General features: G+C 37.9%; 1 protein-coding gene across 2 annotated transcripts in view; it reads right to left on the bottom strand.

Annotated features, from left to right (window-relative positions):
- Positions 1-1096: 1096 nt before the first annotated feature.
- The window catches only part of gatad2b (GATA zinc finger domain containing 2B), a 150728-nt gene continuing 134729 nt past the window's right edge, over positions 1097-17095 (bottom strand). For both annotated transcript variants that reach the window (XM_061908362.1, XM_061908363.1), the window contains one exon: positions 1097-16427. In XM_061908362.1, coding sequence (XP_061764346.1) covers positions 16291-16427 — 137 coding nt within the window. In that variant the 3' untranslated portion in view covers positions 1097-16290. The remainder of the gene's footprint in view (positions 16428-17095) is intronic.

Consider the following 17095-nt stretch of genomic DNA (forward strand, 5'->3'; position numbering starts at 1 on the left):
ATGTCCAACCAACTGGATTTTACCACAAGTGGACTCCAATTAATCTGTAGGAACAGTTCAAAGATGATCAGTTGAAACAGGATGCACCTAATGTCACTTTTGAACTTCATGGAAAAGGCTGTAAATCTTACTTTTTAAAAAAAAAATTCTAAATACATTCGCAAACATATGTAATTAAAAAAATTGTCACATTGTCACTATGGGGTATTGTCTGTAGAATTTTGAGGACAAACATTAATTTATTCCATTTTGGAAAAAGGCTTTAACATAAATTGTGAAAAAAGTGATGCACTGTATTATAAACCATGACTGTACTACAGTATTTTTGTTCTTAGACCACGTAATAATTATACTACACATGTTTTTACACTATGAAATATTGATATTTTATTCTATCATATTAATATTTCATATTACGAGGTAATATTTATCATTACTAATAAATATTATTACTAAGGAATAATTAGTCCACAGTTTTTAGGCATTGGAGATGGCGTGGCGTAGTCAGGAGAGTACCCGTGTCAGCAATCTGAGGGTTCCTGGTTCAATCCCCACCTTCTACCAATCTTGTCATGTCCGTTGTGTCCTTGAGCAAAACTTCACTCTTGCTCCTGATGGGTCGTGGTTAGGGTCTTGCATGGCACCTCCCGCCCTCAGTGTGTGTGAATGTGGAAATAGTGTCAAAGCGCTTTGAGTACCTTGAAGGTAGAAAAGCGCTATACAAGTATAACTCATTTACCACAAGGCAGATAGCTTCAGGAACTGTTGGACATCACGCCACTCCTCTTGAAACTAGAGTATTTACTTCCCTCTTTGGAAGCAACTGACACAGCAAGATAATTATTACTTTATCAGAGAAATATGCTGCCATTAAAGTATCATGCGTCACCATTAGGGACGTTTCAATAAATAAATTCAAAAATTGGCGAAAGCAGTGAACGCAGCATCTCAAGGTGATTCTTTGAACAATAACCAGTGGTTCTCTTCCCTCAGTTTCTCAGATGCTGCACTTTTTGGACAGGAAGTGTGTGTGTGTGGCAGTGAGGAGAAGAAAAGTTTTGTCATTTTGTGCAGTACAAGTCACACTTGGAAGCAAATTGTTTGAACCTTTATTAAACATAGCTTGCAAGATAAATATTACAAAGTTATTTCCTCCAAAATTAGCTTATTTTTTTTTTTCAATCAATGCATAATTGTCAATCAACTGGCAGTATTCAAACAGCATTATTTTCATTGACTTTTTTTTCGTTTTTTGAAGAGCGTTAAATATCAGGTATGTGCAAAAGGTCAGGATTGATGGGAGCAAAACATTGCAAAAAGAAGGAAAAAAATCTGGTTTTAAACGTGTTTGGATGTAAAATGCTTGAAAGTTGCTTGAAACTAACTTTTTATGGGTAAAATATCACTGCAGAGAAAAAGATGCTGATGTCGGCAGGAAAAAATGTACTCAAACGCAGAAAGTTTGCTGATGTCAGCAACTTTTGGTAGTGGCGTCATGCATACTTGGCATTTAGGGATGGTCAGTAACAACAAAAACAAGTGCTCTTAAAGCACACTTGTCCAAACTTCAGCATTTGGTGACCCACAGCTGTTTTTTTTGTTGGCCAACATTTTTTCAAAAAATAACACAAATGTAAAGAAAAAAAAAAGAAAAAGAAAAAAGACATGAAACAGAAACGTCACCTAAAAAAACACACACAATTGAAAAGTAAACAAAATAAAACTTAGTTTGGATATTTAAGAATGATTTAAGTAAAATTGCAAATGAAGAAATAGTGTAACAAAGTGTTTATAAATATAAAGACAGACATAAATTGAAAGTAATCTATTATTTACTTTAGTTTCAAAAAATGAAAATGTTTATGTATTTGAATAATCCGAATGTATTAACATTTTAAATGGATTTTTTACTGTTGTATTTATAAACACAAATATGAAAAACATGAAAATATCCATTGTGTACATTTCTTTTTTATCCTGGTGTGAAGCCTTAGGAGTCACCAAGATCCACATTAGCGTGTTTATATATATATATATATATATATATATATACAGTACATATATATATATACATACATATATATATATATACTGTATATATATATATATATATATATATATATATATACTGTATATATATATATAGAGCACCATTTTTGGGGGGGACAGAGAATGTATTTATTTTGGTTGTTTTGTTCAAATGTAAAAGTGTCAAACAAATTTCAGTACATTTTTTTAAGTACTTCAAAAGTGGAAGAAAGATAAAACCACACAATTAAAGGGAAACACAAATTTTTGATATTTAAGAAGGATTTAAATACAATTGCAAATTAAATAAATAATGCCAAAGTGTTTGAAAAAATATATTTAGACCAAAATAATTTAGTTTAAAAAAATGTAAACGTTTTAAAAAATTCACGTGTTTAGATAATCAACAAATGCATTTCTTCAAATCAAATTTTAGATTATTTTCCCTACAGTGTTCACAAACAAATATAACACAATTGAAAATATCCTTTGCAACTTTTCTTTTTTTCTGTGAGGTTGGAACATCCCTGGCCAGAGGTCTCAGACACACGGCCCGCGGGCTAATTGCAGCCTGTGAGACTATATTTTGCAGCCCCCACCTTAATATGAAGATTTAATGTTAGTGCGGCCCACAATTTTTTATGAATGCCGCTTGACAGCGTTGTGTGCGGAGCTGAAGGAATCTACCAATCACGGTGAGGTATGTGGCTCTCGAAGGCCGAACATTGACGCCAGATGAGTGGTTCGGTAGCTTCCAAAGCACTCCGCCGAAGGACTGAGCGACAATACAAAACTGTGGTGTACTGGACCCCAGCGCTGATACTCCGACAGAGTCTCGCTGGGCGAATCGGACGTGTAACACGTTAGTCGTGATGTTAACCAGTTCGGGGCTAATTGTGCTACCGTAACTGTAAACTCCATGGCAACAATTTTTTGTTATTTGGGTCCATAATGGTTCTTTCAACGTTCTGGGTTGCCTACCCCTGCATTAGTGGAAAAGCGGCAAATGAGTTAAAGCGACAGAGACGAGGGTTTTTGTGCCTGGCTGCAGTCACACCGCGACACCTGTCCGTCAGTAATAATAGTCCCCTATAACCTGGACCAATTCAAACCGTTATGTTTTTTTTATTGTTTAATTTGCATTGCCTCACGTTCCTTAATTCTCTTTTTGTTCATCTATATTGAGATATTTTGTGTTGAAAATAAAAATAGAGACCTTTAAAAGTATATTTTTTAAAGAAATATTTTCCTGCGGCCCAGCTTCACCCAGACTCTGCATCCAGGTAAATTGAGTTTGAGACCCCTGACCAATAAGGACGGACTATGACCAACTGTGAGGAATTTTAGCAGATGTGGGCGGGGGCATGGCGGCAAACTGTGATGGGTCAGTCACTTCCTGCGTTGTGCACATTTCACAACAGGAAACAATGCATTAATTTTCTTTACAATATGTAGCAAGCCGCTGAAAAAAGGAGCTGCGGGGCGGCCCGGTTAGTTGCCTGTGCTGACATCAGCATGTTTCTGCTGCAGAGACACAAAGTTGAAAATGATTCATACTTTGAGCGGAAACAATTTTCCAAGCACTTTAGTGGGAACCGAGGCATTTTGATTGTTGCAGGAAACTAACATGCAGACAACAGAGTCTGAAGAAACTTTGAAGCGAGAAGCGTTGAAGCACGCGTCCGTTTCAAGGAAGATGGCAAAGAAAAGAAAGGAGAATCCTAAACATTTTGCACATTAGTTACACAAGAATACACAGTGATCACAAAACCAAATGACAAGCTTCACAATATTCATGGCTTTTTGTTGGATTTTCTACACAATATACAACCATTGAAGTTCTTTTTTCAGCACGGGGGGAGGAAAAGGCTCGTATGTACAAGAAGTCTTTATTACTAGCAAGTATCCTGTCGCTTGTCTCACTCAATACTTTTGGTCTGCAAACTGCAGCAAAACAAAACAAGGAGGAAGAGAAATCCAAATAAAAAAAGTGTGCGCAGGAAAAGAGCGAGAAAGAGGGTTGGTTTTGATGTGGTTGGGGGGACCAGAATTGGGACTCAGCTGGTAAAAGGTAGTACAAGGTCACACCCGATGTCCCCACTGTTTAGATAAAAGGACTTTTGATTGATTTCAACAAACTCAGACTGTGTCTCAATTGGTGCACTTCTAGTACACTTAGGGAGTGCAAGAAGATTGCAGAATATAGTGCAAGTACTCCTTTGTTCTACTCAACACGGCCCAACAAAAAAAAAAGAAAAGAAAAAAAAGAGAAATAGAAGAAAGCAATCGTTTTCAATTGTTTCCAGTAAGTGCACTCGGGAACTAAGTACGCCGCCTACTTAACCAAGTGTACTGAAGCAGGTACTCCATTTGAGACACAGCAGAAAATTGATGTCCATGTGGAAACTTGACATCTTTTTTTTTTAGGTAGTTTCAGAATTTCATCATGAACGCTGCCACCCGCTCACGGCCTGGATTGTTCAAGCATCATCATCATCATCATCTTGCCAGTCTGGAGAAACACTTTCCATAGCGAAGGCTGAGGCTAACATGAATTGATTAACGTGGACCCCGACTTAAACAAGTTGAAAAACTTATTCGGGTGTTACCATTTCGTGGTCAATTGTACGGAATATGTACTGTACTGTGCAATTTACTTATAAAAGTTTCAATCAATCAAACATGTAAACATACTGATACTAACAGTAACATGGAACGATACAGGGATCACTTTGATATCATGTAACAAACTCTTCAATGTACTATGTTTAAAGGGGAACATTTTTTTTGTGAGGGGTAATTTTGCCAATCATTCACAATCCTTTTGTAAGGATGACAGGATGACATGTTTTTCTTTTTTTATGCATTGTAAATAGTAAATAGATACTAAAGAAATTTGCTTACAATGGAGCCTAGGAGAGTCGCTCTATTCTGCCTGTAAAGTCCTTCAGAAAGATCCAAACACCTTCATTGAGGTTGAAAATACATGATGTAAGTATGTATGCAATGTAGTAAAAGGCACATTTAAAATAACTTTTAGTATTTAAGTATTTTGCTGATTTTCCACATACGCGACACATTAATTTAAAACATGCATCACACTGTTTGCTTTTTTCCCCAACATCACTGATTATTACTTCATGACGGCCAAAAACCATATTGAAACATCACTTACTGCACGAGGTGTGCTATCATTAGAATGCCGACTGAATAGTGTTATATTTCCGTTTAGGTGAAGAATGACTCATAATCCTCGCGAAGAAAAGAGGACGGGGGGTGGAAACAACCGTCTTTTCATGTTGTTCTCACCATTATTTATGATCTACAAAACATTTTAACAAACAAGGAAGCAAGGAAACAGCAGACCACTCGGTGATGTAAAATATTGGCACACAAGCTTGTGATCACGGCGCTGCTATAAATATATTGTCTGCGTTAGAGCTTATAATAATATCACCAATACTTGCTTAATATTCAAGTCACGTCTCATAAACGGAGTATTGTTGGCGCTTTTTGAATGGTTATTTGGGACAACGTGGCTCAGTTGGTAGAGCGGCTGTGCCAGCAACTTGAGGGTTCCTGGTTTGTTCCCCCAGCTTCTGCCATCCACAACATGTCCGTTGTGTCCTTGTGCAAGACACTTCACCCTTTCTCCTGATGGGTCGTGGTTAGGGCAATGGCCCGCCCTTGGTGTTTGGACATGTAAATAGTGTGTAAGAGAAAAAAATCGCTTTACAATTATAATCCATTTAACCATATTTATTGGGTTTTATGGGCGGAATAGAGGACATTCCATTAGCCCCGTTGTAAGCGGACTTTTATTTACGAGTTAGAATGCATTAATATACACACACACACACACACACACACACATTTGTGTATATATATATATATATATATATATATATATATATATATATATATATATATATATATATACACACACACACACACATATGTAAATACATACATACATATGTATATATATACACATACACACACGTATATATACATCCACATATATAGATATATACACACACACACACAAACACACATATATACACAAGGATGTATATATCCATTCATCCATGGATGTATATATACATATGTATATGTATATACATACATACATACATTCATATGTATATACATATAATATATATACACACATACATAAGATACATATGTGTATATATACACATTTATATATACCTGACATATATATGTATATATATTGCATATACATAAATATGTCATGTATATATATATATATATATATACATACATATACACACACACACACACACACACAATACATTTATACATATATATATATATATAAGTATAGTTATATGTATGTCCTGTATTTTATAAGGATTGTAAAAGATAGGCAAAATTCCGAATAAGTGCAGTTCCCTTTTAACAAAATTGTTTTTCAAAAATGTGTATCTAATTAATTTGGTAAATCAACAACTGGTATTTTCTCCCACACAATAAACCAAAAATACTATTTTGAAACAATGTGCTTTTGCCACATTTATGGGCACTATTTTAGCATTACAAATATTATTTTGGATAAGATGACATACTGCTGAATTAACCGCTGTGTCATAAACTTGACGTTGAGCACTGTAACACAACATACTTGTTATGACAACATTTCTGCGCTTTACGCCGAAACCTTTTTGGCCATCTATTGTTTTACCGTAAATTGTCGCGGGTCAATCCGAAATTACTCTACATACCTCCCATAATGGCCGACTGTTAATAATTCTGTTGCGTTTGTGCAGGATTGATTATTGTCATGTCGCAAGTGAGGCAAGATAGAGTGCATTACTTGGCTGTCACAGCAGAGCTGCTGTGGGTTCGGTTTCACTTAGTTTGCATTGTCCAAAGAAGCAGAACATGATGTCATTAATGTTACTTACATATGTTACAAAGCATTTGCTGCGAAAAAAATTTTATGAAACAAAAATGTATACAATACAAAACTAACAGATAAATAATGTATGCATTGATTATGGACCTTTTGCTGGTAGACTGTAAAATTATGACGGATGGCAACATATGAAGATGAGTGGGGAAAAATGCCTTTGCTTTTTTTTTTTCAAACCAACCAGTTTGCTATATAAGATATTTAGCAGATCCAATTGTGTTTACGTGACAAAATACACTGAAGCACTAGCTTGATGTAAAGATTTGTGACAAAAGGTTTTCTGACACGGGACGTAAACGCTAGCAGAAAAAGAAATGCCCCAATGTAAAACTGGAACAGAAAAAGTGGGTAGGTGCCTGGTATTTGCTGAGCACGATCATCAGAATCAAGAAGGCTTAAATCCGCTTGAACATCTTCAAAACCAAAGGTATTCTTTTACCATTTAGCTTAGCTTAAAGCGTTAGCTTCTGCGAGCACATGAACGCGAGCTGCGATCAAATGAAAGGTGGCTATGTGACTTAAGTGCTTCTGGGTAAGTCCTATTTATTTATTTTTGACAGCAAACATTTCGAAGTATTGTTCATTAATCCGAAATCTACTTGTAAAAATAATCCAATTTGCAAACCCTGAAACAGTCAGCGTCAAACTAGCTAACATGCACCAATGCTGCCCAATATGTTAGCATACATGCTAATTATGAGGTTCAAATACCGCCAAGTCATCACCTGTGGTGTTTTTTTTTTTACAGCCTGTGTTTGACCTGAGCAAAGAAACAAGACACTGACGTGGTGTTTACACGTCACACAGCTTAGCTAAAACCTAAAAGAGTAAACACACTATTAGTATTAGCTAACAGTGCAAATGCACTGTTAGCTATTAGCCAAGTCTGTTGGCCATAAATTGAAAAATGTGAATTATGTACCACGGACTAAAGACCATTATTAAAAGGATTTCTGCTGCTTTATAAAATACATGTTAGAAGTTTCTCATAACATCACGGCTGATTAGGCTTCCATTACTGGAAAAACTATTCCATGTCAACTTGCAGTTTGGTACTCTGGTAGCGACTGGAGTTTTGGAAAATGAAATATCGATACTTTTTATTATAGCTTTGGCATAACAAAATCTGTTGACATCCAAAACATGTTTTTTTTTTTTAAACACAAGAGCCCTCTAGACATGAAATAACATCTACAAAGTCACTTTTACACTTGTTTATTCCAATATAGCAATTGCTGAGCTAATCAGTGGCCGCAATACAGATAGGTTTAACCTCATCCTTAGGCCACTCTGGTACTGATATGTTTAGTTCATTTAACTATTTTTACGCTTCAAAAAGCTTAATTTAGGCCACAATATGTCAAATATGCTTAAAATAATCTGTGATTGAGTATAGATTAGAGCAGGGTCCACCAACCTTTTTGAAACCAAGAGCTACTTCTTGGGTACTGATTAATGCGAAAAGCTACCAGTTTGATACACACTTAAATAAATTGCCAGAAATAGCCAATTTGCTCAATTTACATTTAATTTTATGTTATTATGAATAACTAATGATTTTTATCTTTGTGGAAACACTGATATTCTTAATGATTCCTCACAATAAATATATATTTTTAAAGACATGTTTTAAATAGCTTAAAATCAAATCTGCACTTTGTTAGAATATATAACAAATTGGACCAAGCTATATTTCTAACACAGACGAATCATTATTTCTTCTTGGTTTTCCAGAACAAATTTTTTTAAAGAAATTCAAGACTTTGAAATAAGATTTAAATTTGATTTTACAGATTTTCTAGACTTGACAGAATATCTTTTTTTTAATTTTAATCATAAGTTTGAAGAAATATTTCACAAATAATCTTCGTCGAAAAAATAGAAGCTAAAATGAAGAATTAAATTAAAATGTATTTATTGTTCTTTACAATACAAAAATTAATTTACTTGAACATTGATTTGAATTATCAGGAAAGAGAAAGAAGGAATTTAAAAGGCCAAAACGTATATGTGTTTAAAAATCCTAAAATAATTTTTAAGGTTGTATTTTTTCTCTAAAATTGTCTTTCTGAAAGTTAAAAGTAAAAAAAAAAAAAAGAATTTATTTAAACAAGTGAAGATCAAGTCTTTAAAATATTTTCTTGAATTTTCAAATTCTATTTGAGATTTGTCGCTCTTAGAATTAAAAATGTCCAGCAAAGCGAGACCAGCTTGCTAGTCAATAAACACAATTTAAAAAATAGAGGCAGCTCACTGGTAAGTGCTGCTATTTGAGCTATTTTTAGAACAGGCCAGCGGGCTTCTCATCTGGTCCTTACGGGCGACCTGGTGCCCGCGGGCACCGCGTTGGTGACCCCTGGTTTAGAGTATAGAGTGAGACAGCGCCTTTTGCTGGATTCATGTGTTTTCCTTGCAGGTAGCGGCAATAAACCACACATTTTTTTAAACTTAAGTTACCACAAAAAAAAAAAAAATTACATTTAAAGTTGAGGAAAGTATACACATATGAAAAGTTCTAGAGAGAACATTTGTACTGTACAATATTGCTAAATTCTTACATTTTACGCTGTCATTTTAACACTTGTCCTCGAGTCACGTTTGAGCTGAAGTGAACCAAACTGTAAGCAGACCGAGATTTCAATCTTCAAGCGGTCTCGACCCAACCTGTTTGATGCACAACCATAGTAAGTAGACCAAACGAGTGAGATCATACATAAATTGCATGGACCAAAGGAAAGACCGGTGCTAAAATGGCAAACATGAGCACTCTTTAAAAGTACCTGTTTATTTGACAAGCTTTACTTGAAATATATATGAACCTTTAGGGTTAGGGTTAAACAGTTAGGGTAAGAGGCAACCTATTAGGGTATAGCATTAGTGGTAACTATTTAGGAACAGGTTTTAACGGTAAACAAATAATATTACAGGTAAATAGATCAATCAATCAATGTTTACTTATATAGCCCTAAATCACTAGTGTCTCAAAGGGCTGCACAAACCACCACGACATCCTCGGTAGGCCCATATAAGGGCAAGGAAAACTCACACCCAGTGGGACATTGGTGACAATAATGACCTAGTGGGACGTCGGTGACAATGATGACTATGAGAACCTTAGAGAGGAGGAAAGCAATGGATGTCGAGCGGATCTAACAGGATACTGTGAAAGTTCAATCCACAATGGATACAACACAGTCGCGAGAGTCCAGTCCAAAGAGGATCCAAGACACAGCAGCGAGAGTCCCGTTCACAGCGGAGCCAGCAGGAAACCATCCCAAGCGGAGGCGGACCAGCAGCGCAGAGATGTCCCCAGCCGATACACAGGCGAGCAGTACATGGCCACCGGATCGGACCGGACCCCCTCCACACGGGAGAGTGGGACATAGAAGAAAAAGAAAAGAAACGGCAGATCAACTGGTCTAAAAAGGAGGTCTATTTAAAGGCTAGAGTATACAAATGAGTTTTAAGGTGAGACTTAAATGCTTCTACTGAGGTGGCATCGCGAACTGTTACCGGGAGGGTATTCCAGAGTACTGGAGCCCGAACGGAAAATGCTCTATAGCCCGCAGACTTTTTTTGGGCTTTGGGAATCACTAATAAGCCGGAGTCCTTTGAACGCAGATTTCTTGCCGGGACATATGGTACAATACAATCGGCAAGATAAGATGGAGCTAGACCGTGTAGTATTTTATACGTAAGTAGTAAAACCTTAAAGTCACATCTTAAGTGCACAGGAAGCCAGTGCAGGTGAGCCAGTACAGGCGTAATGTGATCAAACTTTCTTGTTCTTGTCAAAAGTCTAGCAGCCGCATTTTGTACCAACTGTAATCTTTTAATGCTAGACATGGGGAGACCCGAAAATAATACGTTACAGTAGTCGAGGCGAGACGTAACAAACGCATGGATAATGATCTCAGCGTATTTAGTGGACAGAATGGAGCGAATTTTAGCGATGTTACGGAGATGAAAGAAGGCCGTTTTAGTAACGCTTTTAATGTGTGCCTCAAAGGAGAGAGTTGGGTCGAAGATAATACCCAGATTCTTTACCGTGTCGCCTTGTTTAATTGTTTGGTTGTCAAATGTTAGAGTTGTATTATTAAATAGAGTTCGGTGTCTAGCAGGACCGATAATCAGCATTTCCGTTTTTTTGGCGTTGAGTTGCAAAAAGTTAGCGGACATCCATTGTTTAATTTCATTAAGACACGCCTAGATGGGGGTAAGCATTTAAGGTTTGGGGTAAACTGCTAGGGGTCAGAATGAGGATTTAAGGTAATTGATAATGGGTCAGCATTCAATATTAGAGGTAACTGGTTAGTGGTAAGCAGTTAAGGTAAAGGTGACCGGATAGGAGTATCTATTTAGGGTTAGGGGTTAGAAAAAACCAATTAAAATTAGAAGTAACTAGATTCAAGCAGTTAAAATTTGGGGTAAGAAAATAGGATTAGGAGTGCAGTAACCAGTTTTGGGTTAGGATTAGAGGTAACAGATTAAGGTTACACATTTTAGGGTGTAACAGGTTAGGGGTAAGAGTGTGGGGTGAATGCAACAAGTTAGGGGTAAGCAGTTCGGGTTAGGTGCTAAACAAAGTAAATACAACTTCAATTTTTTCCCGTTACGGACCAGAGTACCAAACCCACCCATTTTAATCAAAGGTGTGTACATATGTCAACACAATCCAAGCTAAATTGCTTCAACAACGTGTTTTGATCAAAAGATATAGTTCACTGTAGCTCATCACGGTATGGTCTGGGACTGATAAATGTATTGCAGCATGTGTTGCGACTGAGATGGTGCTAGCATGTCATGATGTACAGTAAATATTTAAGTACAAAACTGATGGAAGTCAACAAATGAACCACATCCAGCTTTTTCTGTTCATACTTGGTATGCAACTTCCATGTCCACTAATCAACAGAATGATGCGTCTAGTGCCACCCTTTTAGTTCCAATGTGCCTAGAAGTGGACTGGTATATATATATATAAATATATACTGTTACTTGTATCTACATGACTCACATCCCCATATAGACAGCCTTGTATTGTACCTTGTATGAGTTGTATTGTATGACTTGTAAAAGTTCTTCAAACTGTTCACGATACGAGTTCTGCATTGTCTACAAAGTGCGTCCAATCGGAACTTCTTCATTTCAACATCTCTTTTTCAGACTTTAGATCTCATACGGAAAACGGTCCAACAGACCTTCAACCTTGTACAGTGGTACCTCGGTTTCTCTACGCCCCAGTTTTCCTAGGATCATAGATCCATCCGCCCACACATTTTCTACCGCTTGTCAGATAATTTTTGTCAAATGTTTTACCACGGTTTTCGTACGGCCAAATACTCGTGGGACAGTCTGATTGTGTATTATTCTGCAAAGAATACCACGCATTAGTGACAAAGTCTTGGGTTAAGTCCAACTGTACGATCCGGCTTTTGTTGGACTTTTTGGAAAAGGTTACTAACGAAAACCGAGGTACCATAAACACACAGGTTAAACACTGATTGTAGCGCTATTGTACACAAAGATTCGCAGTATTTCAAAACCGAGGGACATTCGGTGGATGGTACGCGTGGACGAAACAATCAAATATTACAAATTGATAAACAAAGCAAAACTAGTCATGGTTTGGGTATGGTTCCAATGTTTAGATGATGAACATTCAAGGAAACTACTGTCGCTGCTGTGGCCACGAAAAGAATGGTGTCGCACTTAAAGGGCCTACGTCAATGGCTTTGGAGGCACCTCAGAAAGCGGGTACAAGAAATACTAAATACTTACACATAAATGCGAAATAAGCCGCCCTGCTCAACTGTATTGAGATGTGTTCCAGCCATGAGTGCAGTTGTGCAAAGAAACTTATGTTATGAAGACACATCATCATAGCGGTGACCCTTTCAATTACGCAAAGATGTGTGTATAGCTTTCCGAGAAGATCAATCATTTTTACTGTAAAAGATGCAGTTTGTAACGCATATTATGTCCATGATGTGCAACTAACGACTGCTGCTTGAACAATGTGAAGACCACGCAATCAACAAAAAAAGGGGGGGGGGGGTCAAGCTGAGCTTTTTTGACGGGCCGGGAGCCAGATTGGAACACTTTAAAATGAACTTGTATAAAAACAAAACATGTCTGCTTGTTCTCTTAAACAATCACAGTATGTAACCTGGACAGGTACGCCCTCTTTTCCACCGCATGGCTCCACTCGCATTTCCACGGGAAAGTACTCCTTTCTGTTTCCAGTACCCGCTCAGTCAAAACCATATGGTGCAACAAAGCATACTCCTTTGTTACATTTCATTGATAAAAACAAACACACATGCTAATATTAGCTTGTTCTATTGCTGTGACTCTGCTCTGGATTCTGGAATATTAGAACAACACAGTCTCCACTTTGCTGCAGCGTCATTCTTTTAAGCCTCTAAAATCATGAATTTCTATATGTAATATTGAAAAAGCTACATGTGGACAACACACATGTCAGGGTAGGGGTACACGTGGATTAGGGGTGTTCCGATACAACCTTTACACCTCCCATTGGCTGACACGGATATTGAACCTTTACGATATCAGCAAGATCTTTTATCATGTAATGTGGAATGTTGGAAAAGGTTTGATCAAGTTAAATTAATCAAACAGAGAACAATGCCAGGTATTAAAAAAACTCACCTACTTATTGAAGTTGAGTGGCGATTGCTTCTAGTGACACTTAGTGGCCACAAAAAAATCATTAAATTAAGCTCATTTCACAGGAAATAAAATGATACTGACACGCTTGGTACTGGATTCTTTCTAATACGCTTCTGCTTTGGAGCCTTTATTATCTGAAAGTAATATGTACTGTAACTATAATTATTTGATCCTATATTGACAATACAGTTTTTAGACTCCACCATTCCTCATCTAAGGACACTTACAGACAGAGCCAGCAATTTTACTGCATTGCTGTTACAGACACTGTTGGGAAACAATTAAGGTATGTATATAAATGTTTACAAATTTTTTATCTGTAAATATCTCATTTCACATCGTAGCGGTATACATCTGCGGCCTATAATCCAATACGGCAAGTATCGTTATATGAAATAATCGTATTTATCTTAAAATTTAGTGGGTGTGCCTTATGTACCGATGCGGCTAATAGTCAGCAAAATATGATAAGCTGTGCACAACTTAGCTACGCAACAACTCAGCACACATACCATCATATCGGAAGGTTTAGATGCAAGCCCGATACCTTGATTTCTGCTGATATCGGACCAATATCCAATGTCAATATCGGATTGGGACACCCCTAATGGATACCGTGCCGTATATGGTCAAGATGTATCTTTGGAAAGATAGATCCATAAAAATGTGCTGTGAACCAACACCTTGGGTTTCCATGTTGTCTGCTATATTGATCCGAGCTTGTCATAAGTTGTCTGGTACAGTTCCCCAATATTCTATTTTGTTCAGCCATCCTGTCCCATATTGCCTACTACCAGTTTTACTGAGGTGGAACATTGCAACACTTTGGGTAAACAAAGCGGACTCTTGTTTTTCTTAACTGTAGTTGTGACGCGTATCAACTGACTTACACATTCAATGAAGCGCCAGCAGAGTGAGCCATGACGATACTGTGCAGTGGAAAAGGGGAAGTAGCTGGGTTCTTACCAGTTTCTTGTTCTGAATATGACTCGGTCCAAAGACCATGAGTGTATACTTGAGTGTACTCCTTGCTTTCTGGCCTCAGCAGGCAGCAGCGACATGCAACATGAGGTCCAACATTTGGAAATGAACACGGCAAAAAGCACATGTAAAATGTAAAGTAAACCAGACAACCCGTGACTCTCTGACAGGCCATCAGCCAGCTTCCAGACCTTAAGAGACTCTTAATTGTAACATTCTTTTTCTGAGAGAAAAAAAAAAAAAAAAAAAAAAAAGAAAGTTTTTTGTTTTTTTTTCCAATTGGAAATATGCAAAGTGCTCCTCTGGAGTGAGGCAACTTGTGCGCAGAACATGCACACAATGATTGATCCATGTCTCTCCCATAAAAGATATAATCCACATCTTTTCTTTTCTCCATCTGACGCAAGGTATCTATACATAATCCATACATAGTTTTTTTGTTTTTAGCTTTCTTGATTATTATCGTCTCCTGATGGCAGATACCTCTCAGGTATGCCAACATTTCAAGAAGAGACGCCGCAAAAATGATGAAAAAAATAAAGAAGAAGGGGAAAAAAAGGAGTATTTAGGGGTTTCCGCGGGGGTCAAGAGTCAGAAAAATACAAACGTGAGAAGGTGTGTTTGGGTGCACTTCCACCTTTGCAGGAAGGTGTGAAAAGGAGCTTCTGGGTGGAAGGGGTCCAGTCTGTGCATAACCAAAGGTAGTTAAGGGTGGTGTGGTTGGGAAGATGGTTGTCACATCCACTTTGTTCTTCGCTCTCGATTCTGGACAAGTTCCCAAAGATCCCTAATCCTGACAGCGACTCCACAACGGCTGCAGTGCTGACTGGTAGAACCAGCGTCCCGTGTACATCCACTACGTTATTGATGGGACTCTGACGCGTGACAGGGGAGTGATAAGCAAATGGAAAAGGTTTGATGACAATAGGATTCTCCTTCCGAGAGACGACTGCACCATTCTGTCATTTCCAGCTAGCAGTGATGGTGCAGGGACTGACGACATGCGATGGTGTGAAAAGGATGCTCTGTCCTCATGAGCCCTCACACAAATGGAGAAACGTCTTTATCCTGTTTTGAACTGGATACGACTTATGTCCCGATTACTTTTCTCCACTTTGAAGCTCTAGTATACCATACAAAGCTTGAAAGTTGCATAGTAAGCAGAATGCACCCTGTTGATCTTCTGTTACTAGCTGTACTCCAATCCAAGCTTTAATCGGAGTGGAGCGTTAAAAAAAGGTCTGAAGCGACCCTACAATGATCCACTGTCACTTTCTTCAAAGAATGACATTAGAAAAACAAATACTACGATTCAAAAAGCATAATGAGTAATAGTAATGGAAGCAAAAATAAAGGTTAATAGTAATACTAATAATAATAATAAGTGCTACCAACAGTGAATTACGATGCCAACCAAGAAGAATTTCACCATGTGGCTCAATTTGAAATGCGCTGAAATTTTATTGTCCTTGCGTGACCTGGTGGCTTTTCAATGGGTGGATTGAAGGTAGGCACATGGACAGGCACTGCATGCGATGAATGGGTGGGGCCTGGGGTTTCAGGGGGGCTATTATTGGCCGGCGTCGGAGTGCTTTAGCGTGGGGTAGGACAACAGGGCCTGGGGCCAGGCGTCTTCTGATGGGCCATCAGGCTCATTTTTGCCCGGTGATGGACTGCGATATGGATCGTGGTGGGATCATGTCCAACAGGTACTCTCGCTGACGGTCTGCTAAGCTGGAGTTCTTATGGGCGCCGACAGCGGCGGGGTTCAGATAGGCGATATTTAACCCTGTGGTGTGGGACAGAAATACACAGTCAGGAGTCTACTGAAAAAGAAAAAAAAAACAGTATGCAAAAACACTTAAGTCTCTCTGATTGGCTGACTCATGTCAACATATTCTATTTTCCGGACTATAAGGCGCACTTAAAAATACTTTCATTTTCTCAAAAATCTACAGTGCGCCTAATAACCCGGTGCGTCTAATGTACGGAATAATTCCAGCTTCCTTACCAACCTCGTAGCTATCTTATTTGGTACATGGTGTAATGATAAATGTGACCAGTAAATGGCAGTCAAACATAAGAGATACATGTAGACTGCTAGAGGACACCAGTACACAACACTAAAACTTTAAATGTTCCATTGGGAATATAGAATATTACACACGGCGCTCAAAATCCATCAAATGTTTAAGTACGACTTTGGTAAACTGAGAAGCCGCACCGCTTGATGTATTGTCAGAGCATTACGGCTCCTGTAGTCAGACGTGCTATGATTCAACACATGGGTTTTATTATGGTGTGTGTCTAAGGAACGCAAAATGACACCTACTGCCGTTTAGTTCCGCAATATTATGAAAAACCAACTTTTCTTACCTTCTGGTACCTGCTGATGTGTATTTGGGATCTGCATAAGTCCTGAAAATGTGCGCAAGTCTGCCATGTAGTGCGTGCTGA

This window comes from Nerophis ophidion, linkage group LG08 (genome assembly GCF_033978795.1).
Source record: "Nerophis ophidion isolate RoL-2023_Sa linkage group LG08, RoL_Noph_v1.0, whole genome shotgun sequence".
NCBI lineage: Eukaryota > Metazoa > Chordata > Actinopteri > Syngnathiformes > Syngnathidae > Nerophis > Nerophis ophidion.